The sequence below is a fragment of the Furipterus horrens genome, unplaced genomic scaffold (assembly GCF_987537825.1).
Source record: "Furipterus horrens unplaced genomic scaffold, mFurHor1.1.pri manual_scaffold_10, whole genome shotgun sequence".
In the NCBI taxonomy this organism is placed as follows: Eukaryota; Metazoa; Chordata; class Mammalia; order Chiroptera; family Furipteridae; genus Furipterus; species Furipterus horrens.
This window is the reverse complement of record NW_028327180.1, coordinates 76,028,867-76,045,178: the sequence shown is the minus strand read 5'-3', so window position 1 is coordinate 76,045,178 and position 16,312 is coordinate 76,028,867. Positions and strand designations below refer to the sequence as shown.

The window sequence follows — 16,312 nt, the reverse complement described above, 5'->3', positions numbered from 1 at the left end:
TGTAGGAATGTTATGGGGCTCAGAGTCCTGAAAAGGCTAAGTGTTCTGCAGATACAAAGGGCAAGTGCCTCCTACTGTCCATTCACTGCATGGGGCAAAAGGTCAGAAGCTATGGCAGGAGGCCAGCCCAGGGGAACAGGGAGGAGGTGGAGGAGAAGGCAGCACCTGACCCCTCCTCACCTGCTTTTCTGCCTTCTGTAAATATGCCCTGAGTGTCCGACTGCTAGGCACCAAGGAGGAAGATTAACATGCGTTTCTGGAGCTTAGAACGTACTCTTTCACATGTGGGGAGGGATCTGGCCAAGAAGCTTTCACCCCTTGATTCTCTCCAGCTTAAAGCTGATCCTGACCCCTCTGTGTTGTCCAGCTGTCGCCTGGAATAGGGCAGAGCCACTGACATCCTGAAGGGGACTGGGACTATCCACTTTGTTCATCAGAGTGGGAGCCCAGGACCCTGAGCTGGCAGATTTGAGAAGCTGCAGCCCAGCCAAACCTCCTTCATAAGAGGCTCACCTCCCACCTGGTGAGGCCCAGCCCTGACTCCTCGCAATCACAGCTAATTGAGAGGAGGAGCCCAGAACGCAGCAAGGCAGGGCAGCCAACAGGAAACACCCAGCCTCCAAAGGGGCAGTGCCGCCTCCCTCAGAGAGTATGGATTAAAGGCTGAGTTACACAGCATCTAGCAGGGTGTCTGGCACAAAGTAAGTACACCCTCAATAGTGGCTACTGCTACTATGATCACAGTAAAAAATAAGATTATCAGCAATAAAAGAGGGGGACATTTTTGGCCCAACTGGTCCAAACTTGGGCTTCAGTGTTTTTCTTAAACCATGTTTGCACTTCCCAGGGGCCCTTGGTGCCTTCCTCTCCTCCGTGCTTCTCAGCACACCCTTCGTCCTTCTCCCCTCACCTCCTCAAGGCTGAAGTGACAGAAGATTAAAGACACAGACTCTGGAGTGGCTCCATCCCTTTGCAGCCATTCCTACCTTAGGCAAGTTGATTAAACTCTCCGCATTCTATATCTTCATCTGTAAAATGCAGACAACAGTAACTCAGAAGACTGTGATGAGGATTAGAACATCGATAATAAGTGAAGCACATAGAAAAGTGCCTGGCACATAGTAAGTACTTAATAAATGTTAGCTATTATTATTATTTCACATATGTTGATATCTTATATACCAATGTAGTTAATAGTTGTATAAATTTAATAAAATATAATTAATATTCATATATTTACTAAAACACAAAACCTCTAGGTATAACAAACTTTTAAAAATCAATGTTCATTGCCCTTGCCAGGTGGCTTAGTTGGTTGGAGCATCGTCCCGTATACCAAAAGGTTGCGGGTTTGATTCCCAGTCAGGGCACATACCTAGGTTGCAGGTTTGATCCCTGGTGAGGCAGCCGATTGATGTTTCTCTCTCACATCGATGTTTTTCTCTTTCTCTCTCCCCCTTCCTCTTTCTCTAAAATCAATAATAAAATTTCCTCAGGTGAGGATAAAAGTAAAAATAAAAACAAATAAAAATCAATGCTTATTTACAACTGAATCTGTGTCTCCTGTCCCCGTGCCTGAGACCAGCACGCCCATCTCACAATACTCAATGGGCAACTGCCCACACCACCAAACACCTACTGGAGGGACTGGCCTCTGTGGACCCCTCTGGAGGTCTGGCACTGTTCTTAGCCAAGAGAACAGAGACCAAAGGAACCCAGTCCCTACCCAGGAGATCTTAAAGAGAAACAGTTTTATATATGAAGACACACAGGAATGTATTTCCTTTTCACATTTGAGACATAAAGAGAGGCGGGATTACAGAAAAGGTTCTCACAGTTCAGCTTTTATTAAAATTAAAGTAACATGTATGGGAAGCTAGAACATGATTCCTGTTGAAATAATACATTTGAAGAGCTATTGATTCAGCTAGCACTGTAACTGATCGCGCATGTGACAAGTGTTCTTTTATAAGATGTAAAGTCCCTTATGTCCAAGCAGAAAACACCAGATCAAGGACCTTGGCTATGTTGTTGTAGGGTGTCAGTGATCAAGTCTGCCTGTCTCTGGACAGCCACGTAGACAGAGCACACCCACACAGACATACACATTCAGTGCCATGAGTATTCTTTCAAAGAAAATATTTTACACATGATATACAAATTAAACAAGAGGTTGAACAAGGGTCCTTTATTGCCACTGAACAGGGGCAATAACTTCAAATTTCATAACCCAAGGCAAGAACATAGCACTAGAGCAATTTGTTTCTCCAAATGCCACAGCCCCATGCATTCCTGCCATGGCTGATCCGCAGGTCAGTCCCATGACAGGGGCTGCACAGGGGCTCTGAGGTGGTGCTCATCACCACGGAGGAAGCCTCTTCCATTCTCAAATGTCGGAAGTGCTGCCAGCTCTCCTGTTTGGTCAGCAGACAGTCAGCACAGCTGAACATGAGGGGCATAGGACTCTGAATAGTGCACTTAAAATAAAATACATTCCAACCTCCTTGCTTCTCCAGGCAAACACTTAAAAACTCCAGCTAGCAGGAATGAGTTTGTTCAACCTCCCAGCCTGATCCAGCAAGGTGCAAATGGGGAGCATGGAGGCAATTCGAATGGCACCAGTCCCAATAATAATAAAAATAACGTTTTTTAAAAATGAGACTAATGGCAGATTGATACACAAAAGAGAGCCGGAAGTATAGACACAGCTCACAAAACAAGTAATTTTGTAAGTGTAGTGTGAATATCTGTGAAGCACATATTTGACATTCTTAAAAGGGCTCATTGGAGTGATCCTCTTTTAAAGTTCACAGGCAAAAGGCTTCCAAAAGGGACATCACCTGGCAGCAAAGGCCTTAAGCTGTTGGAAGCTTCAGAGAATAAGGAGACAGAAGAGAATGAGGACTGATCTATAGACCTGGGACACTCCTGAGGGCATGGACTGGAGGGCAGACCTTTTTCAGGGGCTTCTCCATGAACCGCGGGCCAAGTTCAGTGCCAGGCAGGGAGAACCATCAGGAGATGGGCCAATCAGCCTGACCACTGCAGAAAGCAGACTCCAAAAAAGCAGACACAGATGGGTAAGTGAGTACTGAGTCTGGCTTAACGTCCATCCCTAAGGGTTTCAAGAAACACCAGTGATTGTATTTTCTACCTGAAGCTACTGAAAAATCAGTTTTGGGGGCATGAGAAATATAGGGAAGGTAGCTACAGGCATGGGCTATGTTGAAGAATGAATGACATATAGTATAGAACACAATATTTCATTATCATGGACAATAAAAAGCAATTCAAATATCCTGAAAAATTATCCTATAAAAATATCTACATTAAAATTTTAGCCTGAAAGCTATAGCTTCAGTTTTATAAAAAGGCAATCTTTGAAAGGATCTGGCTCAGGAATATACAAACATCACACAACAGATACCAAAAAGCATCTTAGGAGATGTTGCAACTGGTATGTCATGAAATAGAAGTAAGTATTCTTATTGCATAGCAGAAATGAGGTCACTTTCATTTGCATAATACTGCAACTTTTTAGATGGAGAGATGCCATTGGGTACTGATGAGAAATACTTTAGAATTCCGAGTCTGACTTCTCTGTAGTACAAATCAGCATCCAAGTAGCGTCTCAGCAGCTTCTAACCTTGGGCGGCAATTCCATTTCATCACTGTGATCAGATTTCAGACTCACCACTGGCAAGACTGTATTCACAAGCAATTGTGGCCACCTCAATGAGGGTTGGGGGGTTCATCTACCACATGACCAGCACAGATTTGAAAATAAAGTCTGTGTGTCCACTGTGGAGAGAGACTAGTACCTGGTGATAAAGAGACACCCAGTTTTTGATGGCATCTGTGGGCAGTTAGAGCAGTTGGCTTTTGGGTAATGACATACCAGTGTTCTAGTCCCCATGAGAAAGGACAGGTGAGGACGAAATGAACATGGCCTCAGCAGCACGACCAGTAGGGGCAGTGCTCCCTCAGAAGGGAGGCATGAGGTGGAACCAATAATAGCAAAAATCCAAAAGCAGGGAATATGGCGGGCTAGCTTTCAGGTAAGAGACCTTCTGAGATGATACACAAACAATAGCCTCTCCCACCCAAGGGTCAAAGTCCAGCTCCTACATGGTGGAGGAGGGGAGGGGAAATTTCACCTTTCATCTGAAATCAGAAGCTGTGTGAACAGCAATATCAGACCACAACGTCATCCTCATCCCTAGCATGCATGCGTGCACACACACACACATCCCAAAACTAAGTCCCAAACCTTCCTCAAAGAGGGAGGGAGAACATTTGGAACAAAAAGCTCATTTCATCAGCTCCAACCCAGGCAGAGCTCTGAAACCACAGGCATCTCAGGGCCAGAGGAGAGCAGGGCACCCAACCAAAAGCTCGCCTTGATTTCTTTGGAGATTTCTTCTGAGTCTATCAAAGCTGGATATTTTAGCCTCTTTCCAAGGCTACTAAAAATTCTCGGTGTCTTGGTCCTCTCCAAATGTCTCATTGAAATAACATCAGCTCAACACCAGAAGTTTCATCTCCAAGACAGTTCAGTGTTTGGTGCACAATAAATACACTGTAAATATACAAAGTGGCCAACCAGCTGGGAAGATCCTGGGTTTCTAACTGTGAGGATGAGGTGGGGGAAATGTCAGTTCCCACAGTATCTGCTTGGAAGGAGTCCAGATGTATCAAAAGTCAGTATCAGGGTTCATGAAGCCCCTTGGCTCCCTTTAAATGAACCATGACATCATGGAAGGTTAAACCCCAACCCCCCAAGCTTAAGACTGTTCTCCAGAGACAAAACCTCCACTCCTTATGCCAGAAATTCCAATATAAATAACTTGCTAGTTTAGGAACAGCATAGTTTTAAGTTTCTTTCTTTTTTTTTTTTTTTAATGCAAATGACTGTGCACCTTCAAATACCCACCTCCCTCCAGATTCTTGAAGATGTGTCATTGATAATTTTTACCTATGAATCAGCAAAGTTTTCATAAGCTCCTCTCTTAAAATGCAAGTACCCCTGAGAGAGATCACACATCCAGGGCCTACCACCATCTCCTTCCCCACAGGGGAAGTGAGGAGGAGGGGAGTGTTCTGATAGCTGGAGAGAGGGCACAGGCCCAGAATTGGGGTGGGAGGCGGTTGGACAAGGAAAGGAAGACAGAATATCAGACAGACATAACCACCAACACAAAGTGCCAAGGACCAGCCCCAGCCAGTGTACTCCTCTGAAGGCACCCACATCCATCTGAATCATATATGACCCCATCCAATGCAGGGACAAACCTAGCTTTAGGTTTGGAGGTAGGGTGACCTTTACTTGTCCTGCAAATCAGAACACTTTCAAGGGTAAATAGGATGTTGTGAATAATTACTCAGGCAATATATATAATGGGGACTTTTATATCCTGAAAAAAATCCAGAAGTAGGATTCTCTCTGAGACTATTAAGGGCAGGAACTGAAGCCTTTCTACTTTGGATTTTTGTTTTGTTTTTTTTATGTATATTTTTTTCCTAGTGTATTACTCTGAAGAGCTAGTTTTCCCAGCTGAAGAGACACAAAGTCTCCCAAACCTGGAATCCATGACATCAAAGACCAGTGGTCCAAAGACTGAGCCGTTCTCATGTGCATCCTGTAGGACAGTCTAAGGAAGAGTACCCAGCCGAGGGGCCAGGGAATCCCCTTATTCCTGGTTCTAGCACACAGAGGACTCAGTGGAGCTTTGAGGACACCTAGCTCTTCCGCAGACAGTGCCAGTAGTCAAGGCCAGTATGTGGGCATGGTCAGAGCACTGCTTCTCTTGCTGGACACTCCTGGACACTCCTGTCCAACTGGACTTGCAGCAGACAGCAGCTGTAGTAGTCTCAGGGTGCCCATGGGGCGAATCCAGACGAGAGGTTTCTGGGATTTGATTTCCAGCGTAGCGGACAGATCAGTAGTAGTACAGAAAACCAGTAGACTGTCACACCCCACCCACAACTGAGTGAAATACCATGTTCTAAACTCACATATACACACACTCTCTCTCTCTCACACACACACACATACACGCACACGCACACACACTCACGTGCCCTCTCTCTTCTCTTTCTCTCTCTCTCTCTCACATATAGTCCCTGTAGAAACAAAAACAACAACAACAAAAAAACCCCAAAGGTGCCCTGCCTGAAGCTATCAGAAACCCACAGCGTGGGACAGAGGCTAAAACCCCTTAGGGGTGCAGGAGGTGGGTCCCAGTCTTCATTCCAGACCCCACGCTGCCAAGTCGGAGAAGGGTGGTTCTCGCTCCACTGCAGACTCTCCCAGCGAGTGGGATCCAGCCGTCGTGATCCCTCTGTTCTGAGTCCCAGGCAGCACCCCTCCCATCCCCCACCTCCTGGCAGTGGGAGTTGGGGTCACAAGGGCTTGTGAATCACAGCAACACCTAAGATGAAAGGGGGAGAACGTTACCATCTTAGCCTCTCCAAAGTTATTCAGTCCCAAGGAGTCCATGAGTCCAAGACATCTTAAGCCACAGCAAGGGAAGAGGACATAGTTTGGATCTGAATGCTGAAGGGCCTGTGGATTCAGGCTGCCATCGGCTGGCTGTTGCCACTCCAACAGCCAAGTCTCCACAAGATATCTGGACCCACAGGGACAGTCCCTCAACACCGCAGGTTAGTGGTCTTGCCCACATCATCACACAAATTCACCTGTTCTATAGTAACACTTCTTCCCAACCCCAACGCTAAGCTTAACAACACTCGGCACCCTCACTGGAAACCCAGAGGCGGCCCCACACCTCAAACTTTGAATCACTTTAAGAGAAGTGATGACTAATTCATATCTATTCTTAAAAGACACTGGAGTGAACTAGAAAGAACAGACTGCCTTCACGAAAATGAGAAAAACTGAATTGCAATCCTGTCTCTGCCACCCATCAAGCTTCATTGTAGCCTCTTTACCTCTTTAGGCTCAGTTCCAATATTATTCAATGTCATCTATTGAAAGACCCCTCCAGTGCTAAGTTCTATACTTGAATAAACACTCCAGACATGTCTGTGTGTTGCAGTTTTAGCCAAGTTGAACCACATGGAAGTTAACTTCATAAATCCACATATGACCCTGAAATCCCTCCGTAATGGACGGAGGCCGTGTGGCAGATATTGTAGGCTGATTCAGCCAATATCCCTCCAATTTGCTGTCCTCTACTGTAGAGACCAGCAAGCTATGAGTTCAGCTTCCCAAACTACCTTTCAGCTGGAAGTGCCATGTGACCTGGTCCTGGCCAACATGACAGTTAATGCAAGTCTGCCGGTGCCACAACTTTGGCTCTGCCCCGTGTCCTGCTTGGAGTGCTCACAAGGCCCAAAGGGCAGCAGAAGCTATTAATAAAGCTGGCAGAATAGAAAAGAGAGAAGCCTGGTTCTTCAATGACAGTCTGAGCCACCAGACCTGCCCTTAACTTCTTTCTGCCTGAGACAAATACAGTCCTTTCACATGTAAATAAAAGTATCTGAATTGTTTTGGTGCCTGCAGCTGAACAAAACCCTAACTTATAGGTAGGGTCTACAGGTATGACAGTAACTGGAGCCTTATTTAACATATTAATGACTATAAAATCTTCTGGTTGAAGATGAAATTAAGAGAGCAATGCTAAAAGAATCCCCAGGACTCCTCAAGGTGAGATTCTGCTAAGAAATTCATTTCATGTTAATTTCTAGATAAAGGTACAGACTTGAAAGCTCAGAGGTAGAGAACCTGAGTCCTCAGACCCAGATAGGCTGCCTGACCTTGAGAACATCTTGCCTGCACCTCAGGCTTCCCTTTAACAAAGTAGCTTTTTCTTTAAGCAGTCTCCTGTATTGTTTTTTAATATAAACCTTTTCTTTTCATTATAAAAGTGAAAATATTCCTATTATGAAAAATTTGGAAAATGCTGAAGAACACAAAAGTAAAAAAAACAAAAAACAAAAAACAAAAAACTTTAGTCCCTTCAGACAAAGAGAATCACCATTACCGTTTTGGAATGTTTCCTGGCTTCTAATAATAATCACAGTAATTTTCTGAGTGGTTTTGACATGCCAAGCAGGCGTGTGCTGAGCACTTTCCAACTATAATCAAGTTTCATTGTTCCAACAGCCCTAAGAGGCTTGGAATAATTTTATTCTCATTTTACAAATGAGAAAGCAGAGGTTCAGTCAGATTGATTACCTTGCCCACACTCCCAGGGCTAGTGGCAGAACTGGGGTTCAAATCCAGAACCGATTCCAATATCCTTAATCAGTAGCTATTCAAGCCCCCATGATCCAGGACTACCTGGCTGAGCTCACATGGTGCATACATGTTGCATCTTCTGTTTTTAAGCTAACAATCTGTCATAAATATTTTCTCAAGACATTAAAAATACTTTCACTGTATAAGTATTTCATAGTTTATCTGTTTCCCTCATGTCAGACATTAAGTAGTTAGTTTTTTGTTATTATAAATAATGCTCCAATAAATAACTTTGTCCATAAATCTTTGTGTTTTGGGCCATTTCCTTAGATTCTAAGAAAATAGAACCAGGCAGCGGGTTTGAAGATAAATTGCACGTTTGTTTGTCTCCTTCCCACCTAGGTCTGGACTGAGCAGAAAATAAAGAGACGGGCATGAAATATTCAGCACATATACAAAATTCTAACCACTCACACCTAAGCCTTTCCCTCTCATTAACACATGCATGGAGCCAAGGCGTGTCCCTCACTGGCCCCACTGCCTCAATCTAAAGAATTCCCCACTCATCCCACTACAACTTGAAAAAGAAACTGACAGTGTTGGTTTTAATAACTAACCAGGAGAACAGAATCACTCTAGGATGAAAAAGCCACTAAAACCTTTTATATTGAGTAGAGACAAATCCTAAGTGAGGGGAAAAAAGTAAAATTAGTTTATTGCACTTAAAGCCTTGTGTTGACAAAACATGTAATGTGATACAAACCTCTTTGAGCCTGCAAGGCCCATCTTCCTTTGCCCTGAAATCCAAACAGGAAGGAGTGATTGGATTGCCCTTTCTAACACAAAACAGGAACAAGGATACCATCAGAGTTGTCCTTGTGTAGATTAAATGAGATAATGGTCATAAAATATTTAGGATTATGTCTGGAATATTGTATGTGTTCAATAAATACATGTTGGCTCTAATATTCCAGTTTCTGGAAAACCAGACACAAGGAGATGGACTACGTGATGGAAATGTGTTTGCTTGTCGCCCTACAGAACCGTGACCGAAGCAGCACCAACTCTGATCCTGCCCCTGCTGCTCACCAAACCATTCCATTCTCCCCAGGAATAAGCCTCACACCTTACTTCCCCCTCCAACCTCTTGCGTGAAATGCTTTATTCCCCCAACCCTGAGCTGGGGTCGTACAAAGGGCATGGGCTTGAGAGTCACACCTGGGTTTAAATTCTGACTCTGCCATTTTTTAGCTGTGTGGCCTGGGGCAGGTTACGCAAACCCTCTACATTTCAGTTTCATCATATGTAACATGGAAGGAGACAGTCCCATTTGACCAGAGGGTTGTTGACACACTGCCCCATGGCACAGGGAGGAGGTACCAGCAAAGGGCAGCTTTCTGGTGACTGTGATCCGCCCCCAAAGTTTAATCAAGGCCCACGTCCTTCTGGAAGTGTTCCCTGACTCTGCCAGCTCTCACCGGTCGTGTTCTAAAGTCTGTATAGTGCATTCTATTTAGAACTTACTTGTGTATCATCTTGTATTTCCTGTTTTGTGTAGGCAGGTTTTATCTTTCCAATTTAATTTCTGGAAAGCAAGAACTGGATCTTATTCTACCTAGAAGACTGGCACAAAACAAACCAGGAATGACAATAAAATTCTAAAGCCTCTTATGATGACTTATAATTGGACGAGCCTCGCTGGAGCACTGTGTTAAGATTTCTGAGGCGACATTCAGATTTGCTGGGAAAACAAGTGCTCATTATGGGTATGTGTAGTGAGCACAGAATGAAGGTGTGGTGACATGTAAAACTATCTGCCATCCCTGGAGGAGGCACTCAGTCCCAAGATAAGCAAGCTTAACCCCCACCCCACCCAGTGCCCTTAGTGCAGTGGTTCTCAACCTGTGGGTCGCGACCCCTTTGGGGGTCAAACAACCCTTTCACAGGGGTCGCCTAAGACTATCGGAAAACACATACATAATTATATATTGTTTTTGTGATTAATCACTATGCTTTAATTATGTTCAATTTGTAACAATGCAAATACATCCTGCATATCAGATATTTACATTACAATTCATAACAGTAGCAAAATTATAGTTATGAAGTAGGAACAAAAATAATTTTATGGTTGGGGGTCAGCACAACACAAGGAACTGTATTAAAGGGTCACGGCATTACGAAAGCTGAGAACCACTGCCTTAGTGTGAGGTGAGGGTAGGGGTGAAGCACACTGACCTGCGTAGCTCCGCCCTGTGCTCATGTTGGTTGGCAGCAGCGTCCATTTGTCGGTGACAGGATTGTAGTACTCCACCGAAGCCAAGTTGCAGGATCCATCATCCCCTCCAACCACATACAGGAGTCCATTCACTGCACAGACCCCTAAGAATCAAACAGGAGCCATAGGAAATACAACAGCAGGAACACCAAGGAATCAGAATGGACAAGAGACAGAGACAAGAGACAAAATTGGACTGCATCTTTCAGGTAATGAGAAAACAGCTGGGGATTTGAATTAGCGCCGTGATAAGCACAATTAAATTTTAGAAGAAAAAACATTGCCTTCAATGTAAAGAATATGGATTTCCCTGGAGGATCCTTTTCTCCTGTTCATGGCAGCACAAAAGAGAATTGGCTCTACTAGTCTGAGTTTTCTCAACAAGAACACATCCTGACATCAGCCACTGGGATCAGAGGATCTCCCTTTCTAAAAAGGTCACTTCTCTGGCCAGGGAGCTTTCACTACTACATAGCCTTACAATTGTTCCCTGTTCCTGACTCTATAAATATGCAGAGCATTGTGGGTACAGGCTGCTTTCTACAGGAGCATTGCCCACCAGTGTGCGCAGACCTCCCATGCCCAGCCTGAGCTACAGAAAAACAATGTAGGGGATTTCACGCACGTTTCCACCACTCTGCTTGTAATCTTTTCCCTGATAAGCCCTATAATATTCATACTGTGTGGCGCTAATGGTGTGTCTGTGATCCCTACACATACTTGGAGTCTAAATCCACACATAGTTCCCAGGGATGTGGCACTCCACCCATGCTGATCTCAGGTTGAGTTGGTCAGGGGGCAAGGTCTCATCAGTGGGAACTCAAAATAAGAAAATATAAATCTTGCTCCTCAAGCCTTTAAAAGGCCATAGTCCAACATACTGTGTATTTTTTCAAAATTAGAGTAAGGCATTGATGATGCTCAAAAAGTAGTAATTATCAGTGTTGGTGAAGACACTGTGAAATACCAGTGAGAGTACAAAGTGTACCGCCTTCCTGGATGGTGCTGAAAGCACATGTGCCCCCTCTGACTCAAAAATTCCACTTATGGCCTTTTATTCTGAAAGATCATTTTAGATGTATACATTGACTAACTATAGGACCATTTATAATAACCAAAGCATTGCTTATAGAAAAGATGGAAATAACTTAAAATGTTCAACAGTGGATTAGTTATTTAAATTATGACACAGGCATTTAAAATAATGGCATGTAAATATATTTAGTGTTATAATAAGATATTCATGAAAGATTGTAAAATGAATTTAAAAGGCAAATTATCAAACAGTATTACCGAGTGATTCAATTTCTGTTATAAAAATAGAAACATCTATATGTGAATGTGCGTACACGTACACATTTACATCTAAATTTAATTCTCAGACTCTATATAGACTGGCTGTCTTGAGGGCTCTCTAATTCCTCACTCATGTGTCTTAAGGCCAAATGACAGCAGGCTTAGACAACGAGCAAATTAATAAACTCTCCTCTGTTTCAGTTTCAACAAGTCAGCTACAAATGGGTTTAGCAAACACATCATTTGAATATAAAGGAAATAAATCTGCCTGAAAGTCATCTGTTTGCCTTTCCAGCCTGGGAAGCTGGGCTAAGCCAACACTTGCATAGAGTAAGGAGGCTTAAAGCAGACGTACCAACACAGGACATGGCCCATGGGGCAGAGTTCTAAAATACAAGGGTTTAACAGGAATATCAGGCTCTAGGAGTAAAACCTAAGCACTTTAAGGTAAATCATTCCTACAGAAAGGAAAAGGGTAGGGACAGAAGGACAGGAAGTACAAAGAAGGGAATAGGGAAGTGGTCCGATTGAAGAATGAATCATAAATCTTTTCACAGGTACCCCTGAAAGGAAGGAGATTGGTTTTGGGGGCGGGGGAGTGAGAGGTTCTCATAGCCAGGTATCGGCAAAGAAAAGGTAAACCAGGTGTCATTGTCTGGCCATGTCCACATAGACCTGTGTCCAGAAAATCCATTGGGCAGGGGCCTTGATGGCAATCAGAGGGCTTCTCTTTGCCTCCATTCACCTGTGTGCAGTAAAAGTCATCACCCTTCACTAAGAGGGAAGGAACTCTCTGCATCTAAGTGGGGGACCCTGTGGCTACCTCTTGGGGTTCCAATTTCTCCCTCCCCTAGCTCAGAGCCCACCAACAAATGTATACTCCCTGTTCATGGTACAAGCTCAACCCCAAAACCTGGGAGTCTCTTTTAGAGCTAGGGTTTGCAAGGAGAAAAGACCCATAGCCCCCCAAGGGGAGATGGAGAGAGCAGTCACATTACCTGCATTGCGCCGACACATGTTCATGTCTGCCACCTGCTTCCAGGTGTTTGTTCCGGGATCATAAACCTCAACACTCTTCCTCACCAAGGGCCCATCATGCCCACCTGTGGCGTACAGCTGTCCGCTGAGGACCCCAACTCCTGAAAGGCAGAGCACAGTGTCCCAGCCTCAGGCTGACTATAGTGACCAGAAACCAGGAGGCCTGGCATCCAGCCCTGGACAGCCATCACCAGCAGGGTGACGCAGGGAGTGCTGTTTGTTCCCTTGGACCTCAGTGTCCTCATCTGGAAAACAAATATAATGATATCCTGCCACCTCATGTGATTGTCAACCTGTAAACATCAAAATAAAAAGTAAATATGGCCCCATGTCTAGTTAAACATAAAAACTATATTTTATACATGTACATATACTGGGGGGACACTCAAAATACCAGAATTATCTTCTGGAGGGTGGGCCCCTTGTAGCACAGGCTTCCCCCACCAGGTGAGAGTTCTAGGAACCCATCCGTATCAGTTACCTGCTGGCGATGTTGTGAGAGGCTGTGTTCCCTTCAGTGAAGTTTTTTGAAGAATCTCAACGTGCTTGCCCATTTCACGACGGGTGATTTACGAGCACATCTGCCCACACTGCGCTGAGTGCTCAGTAGTTTTTGACCAAAAACAGCATGACTCCCGTGCCCCACCCTCCCTATTCACCTGATTTTGCCCCAGCAAGATCAAGGTCGCAGGTTCGATTCCTGGTCAGGGTGTATGCCTGGGTTACAGGTTCAATCCTCTCACATCAATGTTTCTCTCCCTTTCTCACTCCTTCCCTTTTCCTCTCTTTAAAATCAATAAGCATGTTCTTGGGAGGATTTTTTTTAAAAAGCCAGACAGGAGGAAGGTGGCACAGTACCCTAGAAAGAGCAACTGAACTGGTGATTGGGATACCTGGGATCTAGCCAGGGTCTCTAGCACCCCCTTTGTGGGCCTCAGTTTTCCCATTGTCAAGTGAGGGGCTAGGCTCGATCAGTAATTCAGGTGCACCATGGACTACTCCACGGAGGGCTGCATCTCCATAAGCTGGGAGCCTTTTGAAAACTTAGATTGCAGGGCTTCACTCCCAGAAACACTGGCCGTGAGTCAGAAAAAGGACCTCAGGTAATTAGGATGTACAGCCAGGTTTTAGACCCAAGGACTAGATTTCTAGAACATAAACTTCATATGGACAAAAACAGTATGTGTCTTACCACATCTCTTTCCCTGTGCCTGAAGGTAGGTGGTAGGTTCTCAACAAATACTGTTTGACAAAATATATAAAATCTCATTCAGCAATTAGGCTGGTTGGCTAGCGGTCCCTTGCAGTTGCCCCAAACCAACAGCAGATGGTGGTGTTACATCAACAATGGCTATCCAATGGGCTTGGGGTAAAATTCATTGTTCCAAAGCTACCTCACCTTCCCCTCGACCATGCGTACCAGGAGCTAGCATTTGCTGGGACTGGGAAATGGCCTCTGTCCCCACACCACCTGCTGGCTGTTGCCCAAACCTGCTGAAGAAGCAGGCAGCCTCCCACGCACTCAGGGGCACCGCTGCCTTTTCACAGCCTCCACATCCACGCAGAGGTCTCCTGGACCTACAGCCACAGGGCTCCTGGCACCACGAAGGGCCACAGGCAACCAGAGGCCAGCATCTTTGGGGCCACAGCCACCAAAGACCATCCACCACCACAGTAGGTGGATTCCCCACTCCAGAGGAGAGGCTTCCCCAAATCTTACGAATGTGAAGCACTGATGAAAGGCTGACTGGGAGCCTGAGGAAAGGGTCCACCTCTGAGAGAGAGACCAGGGCCTAAAACGGGGTCACCGTGCTTCCCTGGAGCACAGGCAGCATGGCTGTAATCATCCAGGCTTCCAGCCCAGGTTAGAGGCGGGAGCAGCCAGAGCAACCCCCACTCATCAGTAGCCCCGAGCAGCCTGGCGGACACACAGCAGTGTGTCTGCCAAAGGCAGCTCTGTCCACAAAAGGAGCCTGAACTTTCTAAGGCAGGTCTGTGCTCCTGGCTCCACATGGGGCTTCCCTGTTACACTTTCTGCTTGAGACGTTTCTAGAAGCAACCATACATTTCAGTGTGGGCCGCTCCACTATTGCTGAGCTGTCCCTGCATTCCTGGGCTTTAAACACATGCTCTCACACCTCAAGTCACACAGAGGATTTTTAAGAAGACTCTACCAAGACTATAAACCAAAAGTATTTAAAGAGCTCTATGAAGAAATAACCACCATGGGATTGGTGAGTTGAACTGGCCCCAAGGGAACATCTATAGCAACCCACACATTTCACATCTCAGGAACCAGAAGCCAGAAAGGGTAAGGGACTTGCCCAAGGTCATAGGTCTGAGCAGACCCAGCAAACCCAGCCCAGGCCTCCTGACTTCCATTACTTGATGCACATTCTGTAAGTGCCAGCCCATCAGCATCAGCAGAGACAAGCTCCCTAAAAACTGCATTCCAAACATGGTGCTTTGTAAGTGGGACATATAGCTTTTCTTTTCTAACCAGTGAACACAATATTTTAATATTGAAAAATATTAAGATAGCAGAATTTTTAAGGAATGCTGAGGAAGTGATCATGTATTTTGTACTATAAAATGAGATCACAGCTCAATCTTCAAAAATACAAAAAAGAGAAAGGGATAACATTGCCAGGAAAACTCTCAACGGTGGCTTCCCTTCCCAGAAGTCACACAACTTTTCCACCAGCCCCAGCTGGTCACCAGTCACCACTTCCCACAGGAACTGGAACACAGAGCCAGTGCACAATCTCCAGGGCCTCTTAGACCCTCTCCTTCAGGCCTCTAAGATAATGGGGGAAGACAACACAGGAAGAAGGGAATGTTGCTCCACTTCCTGGAAAATTCCAAAGGATTGCACAGCTCTTCGTCTTCCCACAGGAAGTAAAAGTGGAAAGTCATGCACTTCCCATGTGGGGTGGGGGGTGAAGGGGGGGAAAGTGAGTGGGGGCAATATAAATTTATCTCCAAGTATGAACACTGATAGCTTGGCTTTCAACCCCTAAGACAGAGACACTAAACAAACAAGCTGTAGCTTTTCCACTGAAGACTGGGATAACTAGCTGTGCTTGCCCTACTACTTTATAAGAATGAGACTCTAATAATTTGGATGTCAAAAAAACTACCTTTGACGCAAGACAGACCTGAGTGGGAATTCTGAGTCTGCCAGTTACTAAGGATATAACTTTAAGCAAATTACTCAGTCCCTGGCTGACTTACTCTTTCAATCTGTTAAACGAAATTAATATTGTGTCTACCTTGTAGGGCTGTGATGAGAATTAAATAAATTGAGTAAATATAAAGTCCTTATTAGGACAGGGCCTTCGCTTTCAAGAGATGCAGACATCTCAGCAGACATGGAAGGGATGGTGATGAAAAGAATATTATCTCATCCAGTTTCTAGCAAAGTAATCCCCAGGGAAACGTTAACTTCTAAGAGCTCATGTCAATCTACAAGGTGCTAGTGGGATTATGCATACTGA

At 44.9% G+C, this 16,312-nt stretch overlaps 1 protein-coding gene across 1 annotated transcript in view; it reads right to left on the bottom strand.

Annotated features, from left to right (window-relative positions):
- Window positions 1–6,052: 6,052 nt before the first annotated feature.
- Window positions 6,053–16,312, bottom strand: part of KLHL3 (kelch like family member 3) — a 114,498-nt gene continuing 104,238 nt past the window's right edge. Inside the window, exons 13-15 of the mRNA XM_090288277.1 lie at window positions 12,776–12,916; window positions 10,442–10,585; window positions 6,053–6,431 (exon numbers count right to left, since the gene is read on the bottom strand). Of these exons, the coding sequence (XP_090144403.1) occupies window positions 6,403–6,431; window positions 10,442–10,585; window positions 12,776–12,916 (314 nt within the window). The 3' untranslated portion in view covers window positions 6,053–6,402. The remainder of the gene's footprint in view (window positions 6,432–10,441; window positions 10,586–12,775; window positions 12,917–16,312) is intronic.